The 26,203-nt window shown below is 35.7% G+C and overlaps 1 protein-coding gene and 1 long non-coding RNA gene across 2 annotated transcripts; both read right to left on the bottom strand.

The window, feature by feature from the left end:
- Window positions 1-657: 657 nt before the first annotated feature.
- LOC127849749 (cytochrome P450 4C1-like) lies at window positions 658-25,056 on the bottom strand. Its single transcript, XM_052382499.1, is given in 11 exon segments — window positions 658-1,338; window positions 3,871-4,019; window positions 4,573-4,750; window positions 5,356-5,422; window positions 7,804-7,911; window positions 10,803-10,806; window positions 12,988-13,061; window positions 13,064-13,153; window positions 13,797-14,032; window positions 16,083-16,158; window positions 24,957-25,056. Coding segments are annotated over 11 exon segments (1,188 nt in total). The 3' UTR covers window positions 658-1,232.
- LOC127851427 (uncharacterized) lies at window positions 11,010-12,713 on the bottom strand. The gene is made up of 2 exons (XR_008035755.1): window positions 11,997-12,713; window positions 11,010-11,851 (listed from the first exon to the last, which is right to left on the bottom strand). It is a non-coding gene; the product is annotated as an uncharacterized LOC127851427 (long non-coding RNA).
- Window positions 25,057-26,203: the final 1,147 nt, after the last annotated feature.

Below are 26,203 nucleotides of genomic sequence, written 5' to 3'. Positions count from 1 at the left end.
ATCAAGTATTATTATTGCAATTTTTATTTTCATAATAATTATAATCAATATTATTAGTTCTATTACTTTCGCTTCAGGTTTATCTTATTGTACCTATAAAAACGTATTCCAATCCATGGTGTATGTCAAACAAATTCGCTTTGAAAATCTGTATTGATCAAACGCTAATAATATTATAGAAATTCCATATGTTAACAAAACAATTACAAAGTGTATTTAAAGCTTGGGGACATCAAGTTAGAATACACGGTGTGAGATTTTTGGTAACCGTTTTGCCTTATTTAAGTTCTCAAAAGAACCTGAAAAAATTCAAAGCTGTAACAGTTGAAACACTTGTTACTTAATTAACCAAACCATGCAATGCTCGCTCGCAGTCTATTATAAAATATATATTTATTTGCTATTTGTTGTTGCAGTGTATTTGATTCCTGTTTCTTTCAATAAACGTGTAAAATGTATCATTATGAGGGTTTTCAATGGCTGTTTTTGTCTTGACGGGCCAATCTCATGACTTTATTTTGTTAAAATGACGTCCGCGTGAAATGACATCATGGCAGTAAACGAGCTTTCTGGACTGGTCCATTTGTTTAAGTAAGAGGTTTCTGACGATTAAATTTGACACGAGTTTTCCGCAAGTGGAAACGACAAAAACATATGAAACATTAATATTTTTTATTTAAATCAACATCGTAGATTCCACATAAAACAAATACCAATCTGATCAACAAACGAATTTACTACCTACATGTCTTGCACAATTTCGTAGCATTCAACAAATATTACTGAAATATTTTTTTTTATTATTAAAGGGTACATAAAAGTAAAACGAAATATCTTTCGATTATAATGCCTATGCTAAAGTTTCTAACCAAAACCTATTGAACAGTAAAATACATGCCAACAAAATATTAATCAGGAATATAAACTAAATGTTTAACCCTAGAAGCCAGTTTTCTCTGTTCAAACTCTTGTTTTGTATTGGGCAATTTTAGAGCTTTAACTCAACGATAAAGACCATTAAAACTAATGCCAGTTGCATGCAGTAGGGGGGGGGGGGGGCGTTTATCAACATAATATATAATGAACCGTATTTATAACGTATCAATTTCCAGAACGGCAACAAACAATCGATAATTCAGTAACATCAACTTCCCAAGAATGTATGCAAAACGCAAATTTCAACTATCACATCATGTTTGGCACACAAGTGAAAAGTAACAATTATTCGGACATCAATGTTTCCGGACCTTCACCTCCATGCGGATTCCGTTTTTTGACTTCAGTACCACGGCCAACTGCCGCGCAACTTTATGATTAGGGTCCAGCTCGAGATCAAACCTGAAACAAACCTATTTAACCTGGAGATAATGTTATAAAAATTTAAAAAACAAGAGCACCGCCTTGCGGGTGCAGACCGTTCATCTATTTTCTTTTTAAAGGTGAAGGGACTCTCATTTTCAATCACAAAGGAGGGAGGGGTTGAGTGAAGAGGGGTGTATAGTGTGGGGTGTGGACATTGACTACATTATCTTCCTAAAATGCGGAAAAAAATGCAAAAAAATGCAAAAAAAAAATTAGGGGGGGGGGGGGGGGGGTTGGGGGTGGGGGGATTCTTGGGTGCGATGGTTGGACGGTATTTCAAACATAAAATAATAAAAATAAATATTTGTGTTTTTTAACCGTTTTAAAAAAACACAAGAGCACCGCCTTGCGGGTGCAGACCGCTCATCTATTTTCTTTTTGAAGGTGAAGGGACTCTCATTTTCAATCACAAAGGAGGTAGGGGTGGAGTGAAGAGGGGTGCATTGTGTGGGGGTGTGGACATTTATTACATTATCTTCCAAAAATGCGAAAAAAAGGGAAAAACATCGGGGGGGGGGGTGGGGGGGTGGGGGTGGGGATTCTTGGGTGCGATGGTTGGACGGTATTTCAAACATAAAATGATAAAAATAAATATTTGTGTTTTTTAACCGTTTCAAAAAAAATGGGGGGGGGGTGAGGTGGGGGGGGGGGGGGTATAGTGTGAGGGTGAGGTGGTAATTTGTGAGATGATCTTAAAAAAAAATTAGGGGGGGATTCGGGTGGGGGAGGGGGGGATTCTTGGGTGCGATGGTTGGACGGTATTTCAAACATAAAATAATCAAAATAAATAGTTTTGTTTTTTAACCGTTTAAAAAAAAATGGGGGAAAGGGGTGGGGTGGGGGTATAGTGTGAGGGTGTGGTGGTCATTTGTGACATGATCTTAAAAACAAAAAAAAACAAAAAATAGGGGGGGATTCGGGGGGGGGGGGAAGGGGGGGGCACGTGCAATGGTTTGGGTGGAGTCTATTGTGGTATGTCAGGTAAGAGTAGTTTTGTCAAAGTATCAATCAAATCTAATCATAAATAAAGAAGTTATGGCAATTTTAGCACAATTTCATAATTTGACCTTGAGAGCCAAGGTCATTCAAAGGTCAAGGTAAAATTCAACTTGCCAGGTACAGTAACCTCATGATAGCATGAAAGTATTTGAAGTTTGAAAGCAATAGCCTTGATACTTAAAAAGTAAAGTGGATCGAAACACAACATTTAACCATATATTCAAAGTTACTAAGTCAAAAAAGGGGCCATAATTCCGTAAAAATGACATCCAGAGTTATGCAACTTGTCCTTTTACTGTACCCTTATGATAGTTTGCGAGTGTTCCAAGTATGAAAGCAATTTCTATGATACTTTAGGGGTAAAGTGGACCAAAACACAAAACTTAACCAAATTTTCAATTTTCTAAGTATAAAGGGCCCATTATTCCGTCCAAATGCCAGTCAGAGTTACATAACTTTGCCTGCACAGTCCCCTTACGATAGTTAATAAGTGTTGCAAGTATAAAAGCAATAGCTTTGATACTGTAGGAATAAAGTGGACCTAAACACTAAACATAACCAAATTTTCAATTTTCTAAGTATAAAAAGGGCACATAATTCTGTCAAAATGCCAGTCAGAAATGCATTACTTTGCCTGCACAGTCCCCTTATGATAGTTAGTAAGTGTTGCAAGTATGAAAGCAATAGCTTTGATACTTAAGGAATAAAATGGACCTAAACACAAAACTTAACCAATTTTTAATTTTCTAAGTATAAAAAGGGCACATAATTCTGTCAAAATGCACGTCAGAGTTATCTAACTTTGCCTGCCCAGTCCCTTCATGATAGTAAGTAAGTGTACCAAGTTTGAATGCAATAGCATTGATACTTTCTGAATAAATAGGACCTAAACGCAAAACTTGACCAAAATTTTCAATTTTCTAAGTATAAAAAGGGCACATAATTCAGTCTAAATGCACGCCAGAGTTATCTAACTTTGCCTGCCCAGTCCCCTCATGATAGTAAGTAAGTGTACCAAGTTTGAATGCAATAGCATTGATACTTTCTGAGAAAAGTGGACCTAAACGCAAAACTTAACCTGACGCCAACGCCGACGCAGACGCCGACGCCGACGCCGACGCCGACGCCAAGGTGATGACAATAGCTCTTTTTTTTTTAAACTAGATGAGCTAAAAAATGACATGCACGAGTAAAAAAAATAAAATCTGTTTAAAAAAGAACGATTTTCTATATTATCGGCTTAAACAATTGCCATTTTGTTCAAAGTTCTAGATATAATATTTGACACATTTATTTAAGAGATATACATCAGTTTCACCATAGACTCTGACTATAATTCTTACATACTTTGTTACGATATAACTGTCGAGTAACTCATACCGCTACATTTTTTTTATCATGGACATTGTTTATCAAGTAAAGAAAATCCAAACAACTTGATGCATTATTCCTATATCCGAATTAATACTTTATAGAAAATAATTCTTCCTGCGTGACAAACAGTGTTACCTTCGTAAAATTCTAGCTAATACGGTTTTCAGTTCGTTCATGGCGAAATTCTGTCCAATACAGTTCCTCGGACCGGCTGAAAACGGCGCAAAAGCGAACGGGTAACCCTCGTCAATATTCTCCGGTGAAAACCGCTCCGGTCTGAATTTCTGAAAAGTTATTGGCATGTCAACTATCTCAAAACTTTATCTGCTAACTTCAACATAAATATCAATTCATAAACATTTTGTATTCTTTTATCATAAAAGCAATAAATATGCGACCGGTTAAATATTTTATTAAATCTGGTTAACGGTAATTACAAACGGTTTTCATCTTGAACCAGATTACAGTTCAATAAACATTTGTTACATAAAATTTAATCTATTTCAATCTTCTTCGACGAACTTATTTATAGTTTAAATACATGTGAAACTTAACATAGGTTTATCATAATTTAAAAACAAGTAAGAACTAAAGGAGACCATGGCATTGAAATAATTTCCCTACCTGCTTAACCCATTAGACACAGTGGTATTCAGGACATTTACATATCTTTAAAACCCCAACGGACAACAAGCAATTTAATTTAATTTAACAATTTTAAAAACTAACACAGACCGTGGAACGAATGTAATTTATGTACACGTGAAATATAGTTAAGACCATTGACTTACAGTTTAATCAACATTGGAAACGATATACATATGAATAATCCCATACCGTGGAATGTTCGAGTACGTTATAGAGACTGATGTTGACGTTCGTCACTACGGGTATGTCATACTCGCCCAGCCTCAAGGGCTCATCTGTCACCCGCTGTATGAAGGGCACATGCGGATTGATGCGGAGTGACTCTTTTATCATCATGGTGAAATACGGCATGTTGGAGAGGTCATCCCTGGATGGAGAAGGGTGGATTGTTGTATTTCCAAAATAAACATATGTAAATATGTAAAAAGGAAATGTTTGTTTGTGGTAATTTCCAAACGATGTATGCATGTACACTTGGTGTAATGCAGCTTTCATAGCATGCACAACTAACGCAGTAATGAGCTTTCAAATTCAGATTTAGACAAGGGTATTTGATGTGAAGAATGTGAGGTTAAATTAATTCAAGAATTATCTGTTGTGGAATTTTCAATATAAAGACATTTATTTTCAAACTACATGTAATAAACTTTTATTTTTCGTCGGGCCGGCCTGAGTGCTGGCCTGTAAATTAGCGAATTGTTTGTTCATAAACTTAGCGCCGCCACTGTAATTTGAGTGGAGACTGGTCATGAAATCATCTACGGCCCTTCCCAACAGATATGACTGAAGGAGAAAGTAGTAAAAGCATAGCACCTTGGTATGGGTACATCGCTCATATAGGCTTGACTTGTCCAAGAAATGTTAGTAAGCTAACTGAGCACTGTGATATGACTAATAGTTTGTAAAAGGGCGCAAAAAGTGGAAAATTCTAGAGAAAAATTAAGGGGGTATTTAATCGAGATCCTCGGATACCATGTGACATCAACAAATGCTCTGTCGCCATAGACTTCGTCGATTTCCTCGTGCAGAAGTCGTTGCACTTCCGGATGCCTCGCTATTTCATATAGTATCAATAACGTGCCTCTCGTGGTCGTATCATGACATAAGCGGATATCAAAATAATGAACAGAACAGAACAGAATATTTATTTTGACTTACGCATAACAAGCTTATCGTCATATACAAATACATGAAAATTTTACAGACATGCGTTCTGGATATAAATAATAATAATGTTCAAATTACATACATCAATTAATAAATCACTTCTCACTGGATAGTGAGAATGCTCTAATTACAAGTTATAATGTGACATGGAATACAACAACAACAAGAACAACAACAAAGTTACATGTTACATACATATTGCACTCAATTGTTAGTATATGCTATAGTACTTCTTAACAAATCATGTGATAATAAACACATTTTTTTTCTCTTTTTTTGAAACACGTTATACAATAGATTGCTAACTTTCTAAGTGTCGTTTTCTTATTACTATTTAGGAGTTTTATAAATTTAAACATACTAGGTCGCTTGTAATAGAATTCTGGAATATATTTGATTCTTTCTACTAGGTAATGCGGAAATATTAGTATGAAATGGTACTCATCTGCGATATCATTACAGTTACACATGGGGCATATTATTTCGTTCCTGTCAATATTATTATGTCTGCCCGTTTCAATTAACAATTTATGGGATGAGAGGCGCATTTTGGCAATAATCCTTCTGTGTTTTTTGTTTTCAATTAAATGTAAATACGGTGAAATTTCGAATGTAGGTTTTAATTCTATATACATATATAAAGATGGTGACGAATCAATGTTAGTCCTCCATTCAGCTACATACTGATCTCGCAATCTTATTTTTAATAAAGTTGTGAATTTGTCGATATTAACAGATTCATGGAATAACTATACATCTCCAAATCCTGAATGGTTAAGTATATCGCGAACTTTTAACCAATTTACTGTATTATTTCGTTTAACAATTTCTGATCTTTGTATATTTATAACAGTGTGTAGAATACAGTTTCTTTGTTTTGTTTGATATAATTTTAGAAAATATTTAACAATTCTTAAATAGCGTTCAATGATTAAAGGAAAACGACCAACTTTCGCATACAATGACAATTAATTAGTTGACATCTTTACATTTAATAATCTTTTACAAACTTTTCTGTGAACACGTTCAATATTATTGGCAGTTATAAACCCCCATACTTCACAATTATAGTTCAAAATTGACACAACATATGAATCGAATAACTCGAACATGATGTTTATTGGGACTTCCATATCTTTTGTTATAGAGAACAATCTATTCATTGCTCTTGTCGCTTTACCATACAAGGTGTTTGTGGCTGGTATGTATGATCCGCCACTAGATTAGACGATACCTAAACAATTAAAGTTACTGACTATTTCAATTTCATTGCCTTTGAATGTCCATTTATAATTTTTGTTCATGCAACCGCCCTTTCGAAAAACCATTATTTTTGTTTTATCAAAATTGACAGTTAAGTTCCACTTATTACAATATATTTCTAAGTTGACTAAAGATTCCTGTAAGCCATCTTTGGTTTCGGAGGAAATATCTGCATCGTCCGCAAATAGGAGTAGATAAACCGATAATTGATCAAGTGTTATACCAGCGTTGAATCCGTTTTGAAGACTGAATTCTATATCATTCACGAAAAGTGGGAACATGATTGGCGTTGTTATTTCACCTTGCAATAAGCCGACGTTGCTACTAAATAGGTCAGAAAGGGAACTCATATGTTTAACTTAAATGAATAATAAATAATAAATAATGTTATTGTGCGCATTACGAATAAGTTCTACCCATCGCATGGTCTCCGACAAAGTCTTTTTGACTGCGTCTCTGGCTGGTTAGACAAACAACTAGTTTCATCATCAGATGCATCATGTATTGAGTGTATGAAAATACGAATACATGGAGTAAACACTTTGAAATGAGTCTCGCTCTGTAAAAAAAGGGAATCAAATGGAAGTGCATTAAGTGTCCCAGATAAGCATGTGTAGTTCGAACAGACTGATCAGAGAACAGAGACACTTTCCGCTTTTATTGTATTTTTTTGTATAAGAAATTCTCTGCTTTACACATATTTAGTTTTAGTGAAAGTGTTTTCGCTTATTAGCCTGTGTACTTTAGGCGCATGCATTAAATCTTGTTTTCTTAGATTTTGTCTCAAATGGATATTTAGACATAACCTGACGTCTAAGATTACGCATTTTAATTTACATTAAGTAAACCTGCAGAGAAATTGGGAAACATGGTGCAAATGAAAATTGTATCACCAAATGACATCACAAATTATGCTAATGATAATCTTTTCTACTATTAAAACATAAACATATAACTGTCATAGTCAGCTCGCAACTATAACCTACGTACCTTCAAAAAGGAAAGTGTCAACTTCGTTTCGAATTTCCATCGGTGTCAGTCCGGTGCCATTGTCGTCCTTGTCCGTGAGGAGGTCAGCCAAGTAATCCTTGCATTTCACTGGTTACCCGCTGTTTTCCAATTCCGCCTGCACTGATCATGTGGGATTGCATTTATTATTCATTTACGATTGCATCTCTTGAGCATCCAGCATTAGAGTTAGTCATTCAAAATACCTCATGAAATGGATATTATAGACATTTAGTTATAACATTTACAGTACTTACATAAGTTAAAATAAAGAATAGATAAAATGACTGATGCTAAAATGATGCACACATTGCACGTTTTATTTCCTTATTTTATAATGAAAGTGGAAAGTTATTTACATACTTATTTTTAAACAAGAGCACCGCCTTGCGGGTGCAGACCGCTCATCTATTTTTTTAAAGGTGAAGGAACCTATCTCAATTTCAATCATAAAGGAGGGAGGGGTGGAGTGGAGAGGGGTGTATAGTGTGGGGGTGTTGTCATTTATTACATTATCTTCCAAAAATGAAAAAAAAGGCTAAACAAGAGCTGTCACCATATGATGACTTATGCCCCCTATAAACGCTTGATAGAAGTTATGAGCTTTTTTCGAAACCTAAACGCAGATTTCGAAACCTAAACGCGGACCCTAAGTTCAAGGTCAATGTCACAGGGGTCAAAATTTGTGTGCGTATGGAAAGGCCTTGTCCATATTAACATGCATACCAAATATGAAGGTTATATCTCCAGGGACATTGAAGGTATGAGCATTTTTCAAAACCTAAACGCAGATTTCGAAACCTAAACGCGGACCCTAACTTCACGGTCAAGGTCACAGGGGTCAAAATTTTTGTGCGTATGGAAAGGCCTTGTACATATACACATGCATACCAAATATGAAGGTTATATCTCAATGGACATAGAAGTTATGAGCATTTTTCGAAATCTAAACGCAGATTTCAAAACCAAAACGCGGACCCTAAGTTTAAGGTCAAGGTCACAGGGGTAAACATTTGTGTGCGCATGGAAAGGCCTTGTCAATATACACATGCATACCAAATATGAAGGTTATATCTCAAGGGACATAGAAGTTATGAGCATTTTTCGAAACCTAAACGCAAAGTGTGACGGAAAGACTGACAGACAGACAGACAGACAGACGGACAGACAAGACGGACAGACGGACAGTCCGATCACTATATGCCCCCTTTCTTCGAAATGGGGCTTACAAAAAATATATTTTTTTTTGAGGGGGGGGATTCTTGGGTGGGATGGTTGGACGGTATTTCAAAAATAAAATAATAACAAGTGATGTGTTCGTCAGAAACACAATGCCCCCTATTGCGCCGCTTTGAAATAAAAATATTTTTTGACCTTTGACATTGAAGGATGACCTTGACCTTGAACTTCCACTACTCAAAATGTGCAGCTTCATGAGAACGCCGCTTTGAAATTATTTTTTTTACCTTTGACCTTGAAGGATTACCTTGACCTTCAACCACTCAAAATGTGCATCTTCATGAGAACGCCGCTTTGATTTTTTTTACCTTTGACCTTGAAGGATGACCTTGAACTTGAACTTTTACCACTCAAAATGTGCAACTTCATGAGATACACATGCATGCCAAATATCAAGTTGCTATCTTCAAAATTGCAAAAGTTATGACCAACGTTAAAGTTGTTTTTTCGGACGGACGGACAGACTGACATACTGAGTGACATACTGACAGACAGTTCAACTGCTATACGCCACCCGACCGGGGGCATACAAATAAATATGTGTGTTTTCTAACCATGTTTAAAAAAATTGGTGGGGGGGCGGGGGTATAGTGTGAGGGTGAGGTGGTCATTTATTAGATGATCTTTAAAAAAAATTTGGGGTAGGGATTCAAGGGGGGGGGGGGCCGTGGGGGATGGTTTGGGTGGAGTCTATTGTGGTACGTCAGGTAAGATTTGTGGTATGTCAGGTAAGATTTGTTTTGTCAAAGTATCAATAAAATCTAATCATAAATAAAGAAGTTATGGCAATGTTAGCACAATTTAATAATTTGGCCTTGAGAGTCAAGGTCATTCAAAGGTTAAGGTAAAATTCAACTTGCCAGGTACAGTACCCTCATGATAGCATGAAAGTATTTGAAGTTTGAAAGCAATAGCCTTGATACTTTAGAAGTAAAGTGGATCTAAACACAAACTTTTACCATATAATCAATATTATATTTTATTTTTGATAAGTCAAAAAGGGACATAATTCCGTAAAAATGACAACCAGATTTATGCAACTTGTCCTTCACTGTCCCCTTATGATGGTTTGCGAGTGTTCCAAGTATGAAAGCAATATATATTATACTTTAGGGGTAAAGTTGACCAAACACAAAACTAACAAAATTTTCAATTTTCTAAGTATAAAGGGCCCATAATTCTGTCAAAATGCCAGTCAGAGTTACACAACTTTGCCTGCACAGTCCCCTTATGACAGTAAGTGTTGCAAGTATTAAAGCAATAGCTTTGATACTTTAGGAATAATGTGGACCTAAACACAAACCTTAACCAAATTTTCAATTTTCTAAGTATAAAAAGGGCACATAATATTGTCAAAATGCCAGTCAGAGTGACATAACTTTGCCTGCACAGTCCCCTTATGATAGTTAGTAAGTGTTGCAAGTATTAAATCAATAGCTTTGATACTTAAGGTTCATGTAAAGTGTAAAAAGGCGTATTCTTCACATAGGAATACTTCAATAAATATTATGGCAATAAATTCAATTTATAAGTCAATAGCCTCGTAAACACTTGTAGAACATATAAGAAAATGCTAATAAAAAATATGATGCAAAATGTTGCTTTTGAAGAAATATACAGCGCATGCATGAAATTATCAAAATAACAAATGAAGTTAAATTGAACAAATTCCTTTGGTCAAAATAGTGTATACACTTAATGTTAGGTACTACAAATGAAAAGTCCACACAACACACACCGACAATCCTAAAATATGCAGTAATATGATAGTTAGTAAGTGTTGCAAGTATGAAAGCAATAGCTTTGATACTTAAGGAATAAAAAGGACCTAAACATAAAAAAATAACCAAAATTTTCAATTTTCTAAGTATAATAAAAGCTGCGCCATGAGCGCATGATACGCCCGTCGTTCGCCAATGAAGTAGTAAGGTAATAAATAACCCTTTGAATCATTTTTTTACTTCAGTTTATTTGTATTTGAATACATGGTTTATTTTATAAGTACATGAGCATGGAAATCACGAAATTTTGACGAACAAAGTCCCATAACTCTGGAACGACAATTCAGAATTCCGTCAAAAACGAAAGGGGATCAGGGTTTATCAATATTAAGATTGTGTTGAAATTTGAAAAAAATCCATCGAAGGATATTTGAGCTACAGTAGGACATTCAATGAAATCACGAAATTTTGACGAACAAAGTCCCATAACTCTGGAACGAAAATTCAGAATTCCGTCAAAAACGAAAGGGGATCAGGGTTTATCAATATTAAGATTGTGTTAAAATTTGAAGAAAATCTGTCAAAGGATATTTGACGTAGCGTACAACATTAACAGACGGACGGACGGACGGACGGACGGACAGACGGACGCGGGGTATACCATAATACGTCCCGTCATAGACGGGCGTATAAAAAATCCATCGGGGGATATTTGAGCTACGGTAGGATACATGAACAACAATAACATTTAAGGTCACAGTGACCTTGACCTTAGAATGAATGACCTTGAAATGACCAGTGGTCATCTAAGTGTGCTTGCAAACCTTCATGTCAAGTTTGAAGACTCTATGTCCAAGCATACCAAAGTTATAACAATTTTAACATTTTAACATTTAAGGTCACAGTGACCTTGACCTTCAAATGAATGACATTGAAATGACCAGTGGTCATCTTCTAGTACTGGCCAATCTTTATTTCAAGTTTGAAGACTCTAGGTACAAGCATACCAAAGTTATAACATGAAATAAGAACTTTAACATTTTTACATTCAAGGTCACAGTGACCTTGACCTTCAAATGAATGACCTTGAAATGTCCAGGGGTTACTTACTAGTTCTGGCCAACCTTCATGTCAAGTTTCAAGACTCTAGGTCCAAGCATACCAAAGTTATAACAACTTTAACATTTTTACATTCAAGGTCACAGTGACCTTGACCTTCAAATGAACGACCTTGAAATGTCCAGTGGTTACTTACTAGTTCTGGCCAACCTTCATGTCAAGTTTCAAGACTCTAGGTCCAAGCATACCAAAGTTATAACAACTTTAACATTTTTATATAGCTACAGTAGGACATTCAATGAAATCACGAAATTTTGACGAACAAAGTCCCATAACTCTGGAACGACAATTCAGAATTCCGTCAAAAACGAAAGGGGATCAGGGTTTATCAATATTAAGATTGTGTTGAAATTTGAAAAAAATCCATCGAAGGATATTTGAGCTACAGTAGGACATTCAATGAAATCACGAAATTTTGACGAACAAAGTCCCATAACTCTGGAACGACAATTCAGAATTCCGTCAAAAACGAAAGGGGATCAGGGTTTATCAATATTAAGATTGTGTTAAAATTTGAAGAAAATCTGTCAAAGGATATTTGACGTAGCGTACGACATTAACAGACGGACGGACGGACGGACGGACAGACGGACGGACAGACGGACGCGGGGTATACCATAATACGTCCCGTCATAGACGGGCGTATAAAAAGGGCACATAACTCTGTCAAAATGCACGCCAGAGTTATCTTACTTTGCCTGCCCAGTCCCCTCATGATAGTAAGTAAGTGTACTAAGTTTGAATGCAATAGCATTGATACTTTCTGAGAAAAGTGGACCTAAACGCAAAACTTAACCGGACGCCGACGCCAACGCCGACGCCAAGGTGATGACAATAGCTCATAATTTTTTTTCAAAAAATTGATGAGCTAAAAATCAAACGCATTTGATGGCCAAACCAAACTTTATACCATACGGTATTTAGGACATATACATTTACATTTTTCCACACGTCATGCAGAGCAATATGGGCCACAAATTATGGAATATGACCACCATATACAGTTACAAACAACTATCAAATATGATGCTCTATTCTGCACGATAAAGTTTTGTTTAATTACATACGGTAACATAATGTCACATACCACAAGCACGTCGGATTCCCGGTTCTTCACAAATAAGTACTGTTTGACGATGCCAAAGTGGAAGGCGGGCGTCAGCGATTACGGAACTACTTGTCTCCATTGGCGATAAGGAGGCCTTCACCGGGCCAGGTCTGAATGAGACCGTTTATGTTGTGGCTCTTCGGGGCTGCCAGTGGAGACACATGGTAAGCAGGTTACAGCATGTTTTTGGGATATGGTTGGGTTACATGAATAGTGTAAAATAAATTTAATAATATCTAGTTAATCTCAGGCCAACATTCATATGGTGTATGTTTCTACTACCATCTGGAAACAATAGGGAAGGTCCGCCAAACTTTTTTCTTTAACTTTTGTTGAAGATTTAATTCTCAATATCTGTAACGGTCAGGATCGCAGAAGCTATGATAACCTAGCGTAATAACCTCTCTAAAACCAGATACAAATAAACGTGAACAATACATCAATTTATTTACAACATTAAAATAAACTATTACAATATGATATGACTACGAAAACAAATAAATAACAACGTCTCAAAGTTAATGGCCAGTTAAACTGTCCAACTGTAGATGATAAAGTCGAACGGTAGATGTAGTGATGGAGTAGTATTGAGTGTCACGACCTGAACTTATGTCCAGCCGTCAATGACCTTAGCCGGAACTGAACACGGTCGTAGTGTTCTAAGAAGACGCAAACTTCGATCTGTATCAAACCCGAAAGTAGAGTGCAGATAACCAGAGCTGTATCGAGCCCAGAAGTAGACTGTAGATACCCGAGCTGTATCAAACCAAGAAGTGTATTGTAGATACCCGACCTGACTATGACCGGAAGAAGACTGCGATACCCAAGCTGTATCAAGCCCGGAAGTAGTGTTCTGTCAAACACCGAGCAGACTATGCCCGGAAGTAGAACGTATTTGAGACGTATCACGTGAACGGCCGTATACCGGTGTGAACGGTTCCCAGTATTACCGCCTAATAACGAGGTGTCGTAGGTACTGTAAACGAGTATGGCGCCTTGTAGACTTGCGGATGCTCCTGCAGCACTGGCGTTGAAATGAACAAACAGAATTAACCCCCTTTGTAAGTTTGTTTCAAAATAAATCTGTTTTAAGTTGTGGTGACCTTGACATTGGAGATATTGACGTGATTCTTTCGTGCGACACACCGTCCCAGGATGGTGAACAAATGTGCCAAATAATTGTAAAATCTCACAATGAATGACATAGTTATGGCCCAGACAAGCTCATTTATTGCCAATTTTGACCTTTGAACTCAAAGTGTGACCTTGACCTTGGAGATATCGACGTAATTATTTCGCGCGACACACCATCCAATGATGGTGAACAAATGTGCCAAATGATTTTAAAATATGACAATGAACGACATAGTTATGGCCCGGACAAGCTTGTTCCGCCAGCCCGCCAGCCCGCCAGCATTCGCCAATCTAATAACCAGTTTTTTCCTTCGGAAAACCTGGTTAAAAATACTTGTTTTTTAACCATGTTTCAAAAAAAATTGGGGGCGGTGGGGGGAGGGGGTATAGTGTGAGGGTGTAGTCATTTATTAGATGATCTTTAAAAAAAAATGAAAACAAAAAAATTTGGGGGGGGGGAGGGTTCTGGGGTGGGGGATGGTTTGGGTGGAGTCTATTGTGGTATGTCAGGTAAGAGTTGTTATGTCAAAGTATCAATCAAATCTAATCATAAATAAAGAAGTTATGGCAATTTTAGCAAAATTTAATAATTTGACCTTGAAAGTCAAGGTCATTCAAAGGTCAAGGTAAAATTCATCTTGCCAGGTACAGTACCCTCATGATAGCATGAAAGTATTTGAAGTTTGAAAGCAATAGCCTTGATACTTAAGAAGTAAAGTGGATCTAAACAAAAAAGTTAACCATATATCCAAAGTTACTAAGTCAAAAAGGGCCATAATTCCGTCAAAATGACAACCAGAGTTATGCACCTTGTCCTGTACAGTCTCCTTATGATAGTTTGTGAGTGTTCCAAGTATGAAAGCAATATCTATGATACTTAAGGAGAAAAGTGGACCAAAACACAAAACATAATCAAATTTTCAATTTCTAAGTATAAAGGGCCCATAATTCTGTCAAAATGTCAGTCGGAGTTGCATAACTTTGCCTGCACAGTGCCATTACGATAGTTAGTAAGAGTTGCAAGCATGAAAGCAATAGCTTTGATACTTTAGAAATAAAGTGGACCTAAACACAAAACTTAACAAAATTTTCAATTTTCTAAGTATAAAAAGGGCACATAAATCTGTCAAAATGCCAGTCAGAGTTACATTACTTTGCCTGCACAGTCCCCTTATGATAGTTAGTAAGTGTTGCAAGTATTAAATCAATAGCTTTGATACTTAAGGTTCATGTAAAGTGTAAAAAGGCGTATTCTTCATATAGGAATACTTCAATAAATATTATGGCAATAAATCCAATTTATAAGTCAATAGCCTCGTAAACACTTGTAGAACATATAAGAAAATGCTAATAAAAAATATGATGCAAAATGTTGCTTTTGAAGAAATATACAGCGCATGCATGAAATTATCAAAATAACAAACGGAGTTAAATTGAACAAATTCCTTTGGTCAAAATATTTTATACACTTAATGTTAGGTACTACAAATGAAAAGTCCACACACCGACAATCCTAAAATATGCAGAAGAAAAAAGTGGACCTAAACGCAAAACTTAACCGGACGCCGACGCCAACGCCGACGCCAAGGTGATGACAATAGCTCATAATTTTTTTTCAAAAAATTGATGAGCTAAAAATCAAACGCATTTGATGGCCAAACCAAACTTTATACCATACGGTATTTAGGACATATACATTTACATTTTTCCACACGTCATGCAGAGCAATATGGGCCACAAATTATGGAATATGACCACCATATACAGTTACAAACAACTATCAAATATGATGCACTATTCTGCACGATAAAGTTTTGTTTAATTACATACGGTAACATAATGTCACATACCACAAGCACGTCGGATTCCCGGTTCTTCACAAATAAGTACTGTTTGACGATGCCAAAGTGGAAGGCGGGCGTCAGCGATTACGGAACTACTTGTCTCCATTGGCGATAAGGAGGCCTTCACCGGGCCAGGTCTGAATGAGACCGTTTATGTTGTGGCTCTTCGGGGCTGCCAGTGGAGACACATGGTAAGCAGGTTACAGCATGTTTTTGGGATATGGTTGGGTTACAGGAATAGTGTAAAATAAATTTAATAATATCTAGTTAATCTCAGGCCAACATTCATATGGTGTATGTTTCTACTACCATCTGAAAACAATAGGGAAGGTCCGCCAAACTTTTTTCTTTAACTTTTGTTGAAGATTTAATTCTCAATATCTGTAACGGTCAGGATCGCAGAAGCTATGATAACCTAGCGTAATAACCTCTCTAAAACCAGATACAAATAAACGTGAACAATACATCAATTTATTTACAACATTAAAATAAACTATTACAATATGATATGACTACGAAAACAAATAAATAACAACGTCTCAAAGTTAATGGCCAGTTAAACTGTCCAACTGTAGATGATAAAGTCGAACGGTAGATGTAGTGATGGAGTAGTATTGAGTGTCACGACCTGAACTTATGTCCAGCCGTCAATGACCTTAGCCGGAACTGAACACGGTCGTAGTGTTCTAAGAAGACGCAAACTTCGATCTGTATCAAACCCGAAAGTAGAGTGCAGATAACCAGAGCTGTATCGAGCCCAGAAGTAGACTGTAGATACCCGAGCTGTATCAAGCCAAGAAGTGTATTGTAGATACCCGACCTGACTATGACCGGAAGAAGACTGCGATACCCAAGCTGTATCAAGCCCGGAAGTAGTGTTCTGTCAAACACCGAGCAGACTATGCCCGGAAGTAGAACGTATTTGAGACGTATCACGTGAACGGCCGTATACCGGTGTGAACGGTTCCCAGTATTACCGCCTAATAACGAGGTGTCGTAGGTACTGTAAACGAGTATGGCGCCTTGTAGACTTGCGGATGCTCCTGCAGCACTGGCGTATCGCTAACGGTGCGTTGACGACCTGACGTCTATCATGCCATACGAATCACCACATTGAAACGGCTAAAATAAATGTCATTAGTTAATAATTTGTCATTAAAGACTGTCTTAGAGTCATACCATATAAATATATATGGTACAATGTCCTAACTTGTCACAAAACTTGTTTAATTCCACAAATGCATACGAATCTTATAAAATACTGCTACTCGCTTGAATGCATATAGTAAATGCACTGTGTGCCAAAGAGTTGCACATATAATACGCAAGTAACCAACTTAGATCTGAATTTTAAATGTTATACTTTACCGTTATGTGTAATATTCAATTAAATCAAACTAATGGTTTGTTAAATCAACTAACACATAAAGCGTCTACACAGGATAACGATATAGACATTTACAAAGTCATTATTATACATGCCTAGCATACCTAGGATTATGTACAAAAGCAAACTATTACACAGGTCATGCACATTTCTGCTTTAACAAAAATGACAAGTTTTTTTAAAAAAGAAACACGACGGCGTTTACTTGTACAAATGCAAACAACAATTTACTTTATTCCAATAAGCATAAATTGCAATATTTAAATTAAACAACAATTTAGTTCAACCTTAGCAAAATCGATTATAAACAAGAGCACCGCCTTGCGGGTGCAGACCGCTCATCTATTTTTCTTTTAAAGGTGAAGGAACCTATCTCAATACTTCATTCAATCACAAAGGAGGGAGGGGTGGGGTGGAGAGGGGTGTATAGTGTGGGAGAGGGGTATTCCTGGGTGGGATTGTTGGACTGTATTTCAAAAATAAAAAATAACAAGGGACAAAATTGTCACAAAACCAGGTTTTCATTGTGAAAAAAAATCTGATTAAGGGAGACAACTCAAACTGAACTTTTGAAATGAACAAACAGAATTAACCCCCTTTGTAAGTTTGTTTCAAAATAAATCTGTTTTAAGTTGTGGTGACCTTGACATTGGAGATATTGACGTGATTCTTTCGTGCGACACACCGTCCCAGGATGGTGAACAAATGTGCCAAATAATTGTAAAATCTCACAATGAATGACATAGTTATGGCCCAGACAAGCTCATTTATTGCCAATTTTGACCTTTGAACTCAAAGTGTGACCTTGACCTTGGAGATATCGACGTAATTATTTCGCGCGACACACCATCCAATGATGGTGAACAAATGTGCCAAATGATTTTAAAATATGACAGTGAACGACATAGTTATGGCCCGGACAAGCTTGTTCCGCCCGCCCGCCAGCCCGCCAGCCCGCCAGCATTCGCCAATCTAATAACCAGTTTTTTCCTTCGGAAAACCTGGTTAAAAATACTTGTTTTTTAACCATGTTTCAAAAAAAATTGGGGGCGGTGGGGGGGGGGGTATAGTGTGAGGGTGTAGTCATTTATTAGATGATCTTTAAAAAAAAATGAAAACAAAAAAATTTGGGGGGGGGGAGGGTTCTGGGGTGGGGGATGGTTTGGGTGGAGTCTATTGTGGTATGTCAGGTAAGAGTTGTTATGTCAAAGTATCAATCAAATCTAATCATAAATAAAGAAGTTATGGCAATTTTAGCAAAATTTAATAATTTGACCTTGAAAGTCAAGGTCATTCAAAGGTCAAGGTAAAATTCATCTTGCCAGGTACAGTACCCTCATGATAGCATGAAAGTATTTGAAGTTTGAAAGCAATAGCCTTGATACTTAAGAAGTAAAGTGGATCTAAACAAAAAAGTTAACCATATATCCAAAGTTACTAAGTCAAAAAGGGCCATAATTCCGTCAAAATGACAACCAGAGTTATGCACCTTGTCCTGTACAGTCTCCTTATGATAGTTTGTGAGTGTTCCAAGTATGAAAGCAATATCTATGATACTTAAGGAGAAAAGTGGACCAAAACACAAAACATAATCAAATTTTCAATTTCTAAGTATAAAGGGCCCATAATTCTGTCAAAATGTCAGTCGGAGTTGCATAACTTTGCCTGCACAGTGCCATTACGATAGTTAGTAAGAGTTGCAAGCATGAAAGCAATAGCTTTGATACTTTAGAAATAAAGTGGACCTAAACACAAAACTTAACAAAATTTTCAATTTTCTAAGTATAAAAAGGGCACATAAATCTGTCAAAATGCCAGTCAGAGTTACATTACTTTGCCTGCACAGTCCCCTTATGATAGTAAGTGTTGCAAGTATTAAATCAATAGCTTTGATACTTAAGGTTCATGTAAAGTGTAAAAAGGCGTATTCTTCATATAGGAATACTTCAATAAATATTATGGCAATAAATCCAATTTATAAGTCAATAGCCTCGTAAACACTTACTTGTAGAACATATAAGAAAATGCTAATAAAAAATATGATGCAAAATGTTGCTTTTGAAGAAATATACAGCGCATGCATGAAATTATCAAAATAACAAACGGAGTTAAATTGAACAAATTCCTTTGGTCAAAATATTTTATACACTTAATGTTAGGTACTACAAATGAAAAGTCCACACAACACACACCGACAATCCTAAAATATGCAGAAGAAAAACATAAAAAAATGTCAAAAGTTAACACAATAATTGGGAACTACTTTTAAGTATGGTGGACTTACCAGTGAACCTTCATTTTCAAAATTACTTATTTACTCGCAATACAGTACTCATTAAAGTCACAAAATGACACGATTACAAAAAATAAACTATATTACCAAAAGGCAAACACTTTGATTGTTCATTTGAAATTTATAGGACTCGGAACGACGACTAATTGGCTACCTTAAAACAAATTACAACATGTTTATGTCACATCTCGAACTCCATACACGTTAGTTAAACATGTGGGGCATAAAACATCCGGTTTCAAGGAAGTCGACATAACAATATTTAAATTTACGATCTAGGCATAATATTTGTGGGATCGGAAAATGAATTATACAAATGTTGGGCACACGTACATATTAAACCAACTGAACACTTACATTTCTACAAAAACCTTGTTATCGATCAAAAATGCATTTGTTATTGTCTTGTCATGTTTACTTGTTCAGGTAGCCATAATTTGCCGGAAGTATATTCGAAAAATATTTCGTTTCAAAATCGATCATTTATTAATTACTCACGATCCGTTTGTTCTAAAATTTGTATAATTTGTTTATGAGGTAATTTCAAGTTATGTTATAAAGTAAACATTTAATATAAGCAATATTTAACAAATTCGCAAATACGAATCAATGCACATTTCTGACCAAGATGGACGACCGATGAAATTAAATCGGGAGGAGAGTCAATTATATCAAGATTCTTTTTAAATAGTGCGTTTCAAGTAAGTGTCATTGTTATGGATATATTATGAAAATGATATATTTTCATTAATTTTATTTTATAAGATCATAACTCTTATTGATCGCATGCTATGCGCGTGGAAAGTTAGTATTTTTCCAAAATCTATAAATAGCGACTCATGGCATTGACATGTTCATTTTGAAATACGCATAGTGTCTTTGTGGGGCTGTATTGACGCAATTCAATGCTAGGAGTACCTTACATAGAACTTGCATAATTATACTGTCAGTGTTTTTTTATTTGATGCATTTGTGTTTTTTTTATGAAATTAAGAATTAGCCATGCATTGCAATATTTTTGCTAATAATTACATTATTACTAACATTTGTGAGTGTTTTTTGTAATTGTATACATATATGGAATAAAAATGTGATTATTGCAACCATATGTAAATTTCATTAACTTAATTTGGGTATAACCGATCATTTTTATATTTTAAAATTTCATCTATGTGGGGTCATTATGGGACTTTACATGAACCTTAAGGAATAAAATGGACCTAAACACAAAACTTAACCAAAATTACAATTTTTTAAGTATAAAAAGGGCACATAATTCTGTTAAAATGCACGCCAGAGTTATCTTTGCCTGTCCAGTCCCCTCATGATAGTAAGTAAGTGTACCAAGTTTGAATGCAATAGCATTGACACTTACTGAGAAAAGTGGACCTAAACACAAAACTTAACCGGACGCCGACGCCAAGGTGATGACAATAGCTCATTTTTTTTTCAAAAAATAGATGAGCTAAAAATGTAATGAAAAATAAAATAACATACCCAAATGCCGTATATTGCGGACATTTACTTCCTATCTAGTTCTCTAGGCGCAATGCTGTAACTGTCCGTGTATGTCAATAGTCTCCCGATTTATACGTGTAACCGCCCAGCAGCGTTTACCGCCAAAGCGAGAAACATGCCCAAAGCGAGAACCATGCTTTCCATGAACTCAAACTGAACAAATCGGTATCGTACGACTACAAGCGTAAATTACTGAGGCCCGTACATCTTACTTTACAGGAAAACATAACAATTTACAAAAATATGAAAATCGAAGTTTCTTAAAACTACACGTATTTATTCGTGCTTTGGCTTGAAATGTATCTTCTACCACACAGAATAATGTGCCTCACAAAAACTTGCTTCAAACCCCTTTTAAAACCACCAAACAGAAAACTCTGAAAACTTACATAACTTGACAAATGTACAGTTCTATACAAATGAGGCCCGATAATTAACATTAAATAACAAAGAAATGGTTTCTATCGTTACACTATCAGATGCTCAATAACATATGTCTTCAAAATCCATTTTCCATATTTATTTATTTTCATTTGGATGTTAAAGCTTATACAAACCAAATCAATTGTATGTAAAAAAAAAACATTTACAACATGGAATACCAAACAAGAGGGCCCTGGTGGCCCTGGGTCGCTCACCTAAGTAGCATTAACGTTAATCAAGGGTTGTTAACGTTGTTTTGTGAAAAGATAGGGTTTGTTGTTTTGGCAGATATATGCATATATGCGTTATAAGTGGTTGTGTGTGTGTGTGTGTTTATGTTTTTTTTAAATAGACATGTGTTACCCGTTGCGACAAAGCTATATTTTGAATAAAAGTAATATGAGGACAGTAATTTAATTATTAGCATCAGCAAAATAAAATGGAAGTATATTTTTTCCACAAATTGTTGTCCAGCTTTGAGGTCATAAGAATCATTTCAGCATCTTTGGATGTTATAGGGGATGACTAGATACAACTTGATTTTGCAAGAAAGGCTTTAGAAACAGAAAATAATTGTATTTTTTCAATATATTGAGTGTTATTGAAGTATTTGTTGCATAATTTAATACAATATGTTGAATTGTTATCATATTTCAAAGTCGGTTGTAAAGAAGTAAATGAGTATGAGAATGATGTTCTCGAAATTCAACATTGATCTTTTTTATGGTACAAAACATCACTTGATCTTTCTCATAGCAACGAATGTGTGCAAATATAGTTAACACAAGACATTGGAAAAATTTTCGTACATATATCAAAAACAACTGTCAAACTATTTGTAATTTACATGCATAAAAATTATGTAGCATAAAAACATTTTTTTTGTAAAATCAACTGCCAAAACAACTTTTCTTTTTAACTAAATAGCTTTTTGTGCTTAAAAGATATGATTAATTCTTGTTTTTTACTCCCAAATTGTTCACATTTTTAACATAGTGTTTTTACACAACTGGAACAATTTTCAGACTCACCTTGCAATTATATTTCCAATTGGATCAACAATAAAACCTGTTAAAATCACAAATCTTTCATAATCACATACAAACTACTGACTGTCTACAAACGGGAGGCCTAAAACGTTCCAAGTTGTAATCTATCTTTTAAATGGTGTTGCTCTTATGAGACCGATATCCGTTTGATAGGTGTTTACCCAAAGTTTCCAGGGGTAACGCATGCAACCAGACCCATACCATGAAAGGTTTTATGACCATCAATTGTTCTGAGGTAATGATCTACATTGTCAGCTACATACTGTATGAACATGTCATTTTGGAAATTGTTAATATCTGTTATTTGCCATTGCAGCACTTGCTTCAAACATTTGAACTTCCGAGTAAGAAACTCAAAAGTCCAAACTGTTTAAAACATCGATAAGATACTTTAAAGCATAGTGATGGTGCAACTGAACAGCTAGTCCTAAGTGCAAAGGGCAAAGAACCGACCATGGGCGTGCTGCCTGCATGATCGCATTGTTTATAAAACTGACTCTTATATAAAAATCCTTTGTGCTTAATAAATTTTGTAAAAAATGCACAAGATTTTGTGGCATAAACTTCCTATTCATTTCGACAGACGAAATCACATTAGGATTTTGATTCATAGCTTTGTCTGTATAAACAGCTTTTACATCATTACTGATATGCTTTGCTGCTGCTTTCAAAATTTTCATGTTTTCTTTACCAGAATCATCGTTTCTTTTGTCACTAAACAAATCATGAAGTATGCAGTATTTCTCAATGGTATCACAATTGGTTTTCCATTTATCACTGTTATAATCACAGATTCCCCCAGACACATCTTCCAATCTGTTTTTAGTGCATTGAGGTCTATAGGCTTTATCGCCACAAATATCTCTCATTTTATTATTTGTTTGTCCCCATTTTCTTTTAAAAAGTCAACTGCTTTCAAGACAACGGCATCTGCATCAGGCTTTCTTGGTCTTCCTGGAGATGCCTTGCATTTTTTTCTGGTGTTCAGTTTGGAAATAGACAGGGATTGTATTATTTGTTATTAAAGGGACTATATCATATAAGGGCCAAATGAGGACACCTCCTCAACATAATTTACATTACATAAACTTATAACTAACTAATGGCATATACAATCGGGTAAAACTCTATATATATTAAAAGAAAAATTTGTATGCATTCAGAGAATGTTTATAATTGACGTCATAATTGTGAATATTATATATGTATACAGATTGGGCACTTATTTTTCATGCGCGGTAGCGCAGTAGGTTACAGAGGTGTCTTCTGTATTTTCTTTGTATTTATTCTAAATCATCCGTTTCGTTTTTGCCTTACTTTTTGCTTAATTATTCTATCATAAAGCTCATTTAACATTATGTATGATTAACTTAATAAAGATATTGCAGTAAAGTAAAAGTGTTCAAAAATTATAATTGACATTTATATTGAAGTAGAAATCCAGTTGTTCGTCCCCTTTTAAAGTTGGTAGCGAAAGCATTTAATAAAGAAACGCGGTTCGAGCAATACAAAACACACACACAATGTAACAAAACTAAGACAAAGAAACCAATATAATAAGAGAATAATTCTACACGATAAAAACGGAAGTAAAAAAGCGTTGTTGTATATACATTTATCAACTAGTTTTAGTAACATGTCAAAGTGTATGAATATATGTATAAATAATTGTCACTAAAAGCACACATTTAGGAGTTTTTATACAGCATTTTGTGATGTTTTCTTAAAACTGATTTTACACATTAGAAACTTAAAAGGTCATCTAATTCAGCTTTAAATAAAAATGCTATTTGTTCGCCAATTGTTCAGTTTGTACGATGTCTTGAAAGAAGCATATAGCCGCAAGCGAGATGTGCACGTGACTTTTATGTACAGCTCGATTAGAATGGGGGAAACGAGTGTTGACGATGGAACTATTACGTCATACTCGAGTGAGCGTGTGTAGTGAACGTCTGCGATGTCCGAATATCCGTCACGTGACCCAACAACCAGACTGAAGTTGAGTGGTACCCCTTCAATTGTGCTAAAGGAACTCTACCAAATAAGACTTAATTTGTCATTTTCGAAAACAGAATATATTAGGGAATCCTGAAAAAAATGAAACAGTGCTTATATTTCAACGTACACAACTAGTAAGATTATACCAAAGCTATTAAATTATCACACTAAATGAACACGATGAAATTTTAAAAAGTACTTTATACATACCGCTGCCATGCCACAAATCAAGGGGAAACCAAGCTGGGATGTTTTTTACCAAGAACCAATCAATTGAAAATAAAGATTTTATCAAACCGCACCTGTAAGCGCTAGTGATTCTGCAGCTACATTCAAAGAGGACTGGACACTGGAACTGGCGAAGCCACCACCATTGATTGTTTGCACTTCAGCCGTGTACATCTGGTCTGATTTCAACTTTAGATACTCATTGGAGGTACGCTTACGGACTAATTAAAGCACTCACCAATTGAACAACGGCAGTTTTGCACTTCCGTTTCATCGTCTCGAGCCTTCAATGTTGCAAGCATTTTTGCAGAATAATGTGTGATCTGTTATGAGTGCTTTGCCCGAACGTAACACAGTTGAGAGGCCGGCGTGGTTTTCAGATATTACAGTAACATAAATTGGTGTCCCGTGCATAAATGGGGCCTGAATTACAGCGAATTTATGCCGATTGTGCAGTTCAAACAGTGCTTTAATCTGATAGCCCCCTTCAGTTGAACCGACTCCAACAGACACATAATAAATACAACCAATGTACAATTGTCAATTACATGAACGAAACAAACATGTGTGGATAACAAATTCCGTAATATATACATAAATAATAACGATATGAGAGTGCCACACGATACTGTTCATTGTAAGCGTATTTAATATAGATTTCACTTTGAATCCTGGATTTATGTGCTTAAAGTCAAATTCGAGCTAAGTATATGATAAACGCCTCAATTCGCAAAGCTTCTCTGTAATAGTATGATCAAGTTAGCTTTCCGCCGGGATATGATTAGGTTATTCAATATTCAATACTGTCAATAGGATTTTAAATACAGTTTCTCACCTTCTTTAACTCGCTTTCCGAATCTAAAATCCCCAAGGAAACTGTCACCGAATATGTTCCTATCTGATTTACAGAGATACCTGCTGAGCTATTTTCTACTAGTTGACACAAATCAAAGCCAACGTTTATAACTAAGTGCTCCGCAAGAATTGTTTCTATTTCAGTCGCTATGGTTTGATGCGATTTAAACGGTGATACGAACGTGTGAAGGTATTCAAACAATCCATCATGTCGTTTCTGTAATGGTATGGGTAAACTGTATTTGTCGATCTGTAGTATAGGGTAGATTTAACAAGAAGCGTTTCTTATCTTTCCATGAATAACATACATATTATCTTTCGTGAGGTTGGCGTTGAACGAACGATATTGTATATCATTTGTAACTCTGCGAGAAACATCAATATGGATACGTTTGGTTGATGCACACGATACACCTTTTGGTGTAGTGATATCGACTATTTGTTTTGGTGATCTTACAGTTCCAAT

This window comes from Dreissena polymorpha, chromosome 11 (assembly GCF_020536995.1).
Source record: "Dreissena polymorpha isolate Duluth1 chromosome 11, UMN_Dpol_1.0, whole genome shotgun sequence".
Classification (NCBI taxonomy): Eukaryota; Metazoa; Mollusca; class Bivalvia; order Myida; family Dreissenidae; genus Dreissena; species Dreissena polymorpha.
This window is presented reverse-complemented; position numbering and strand designations above follow the sequence as displayed.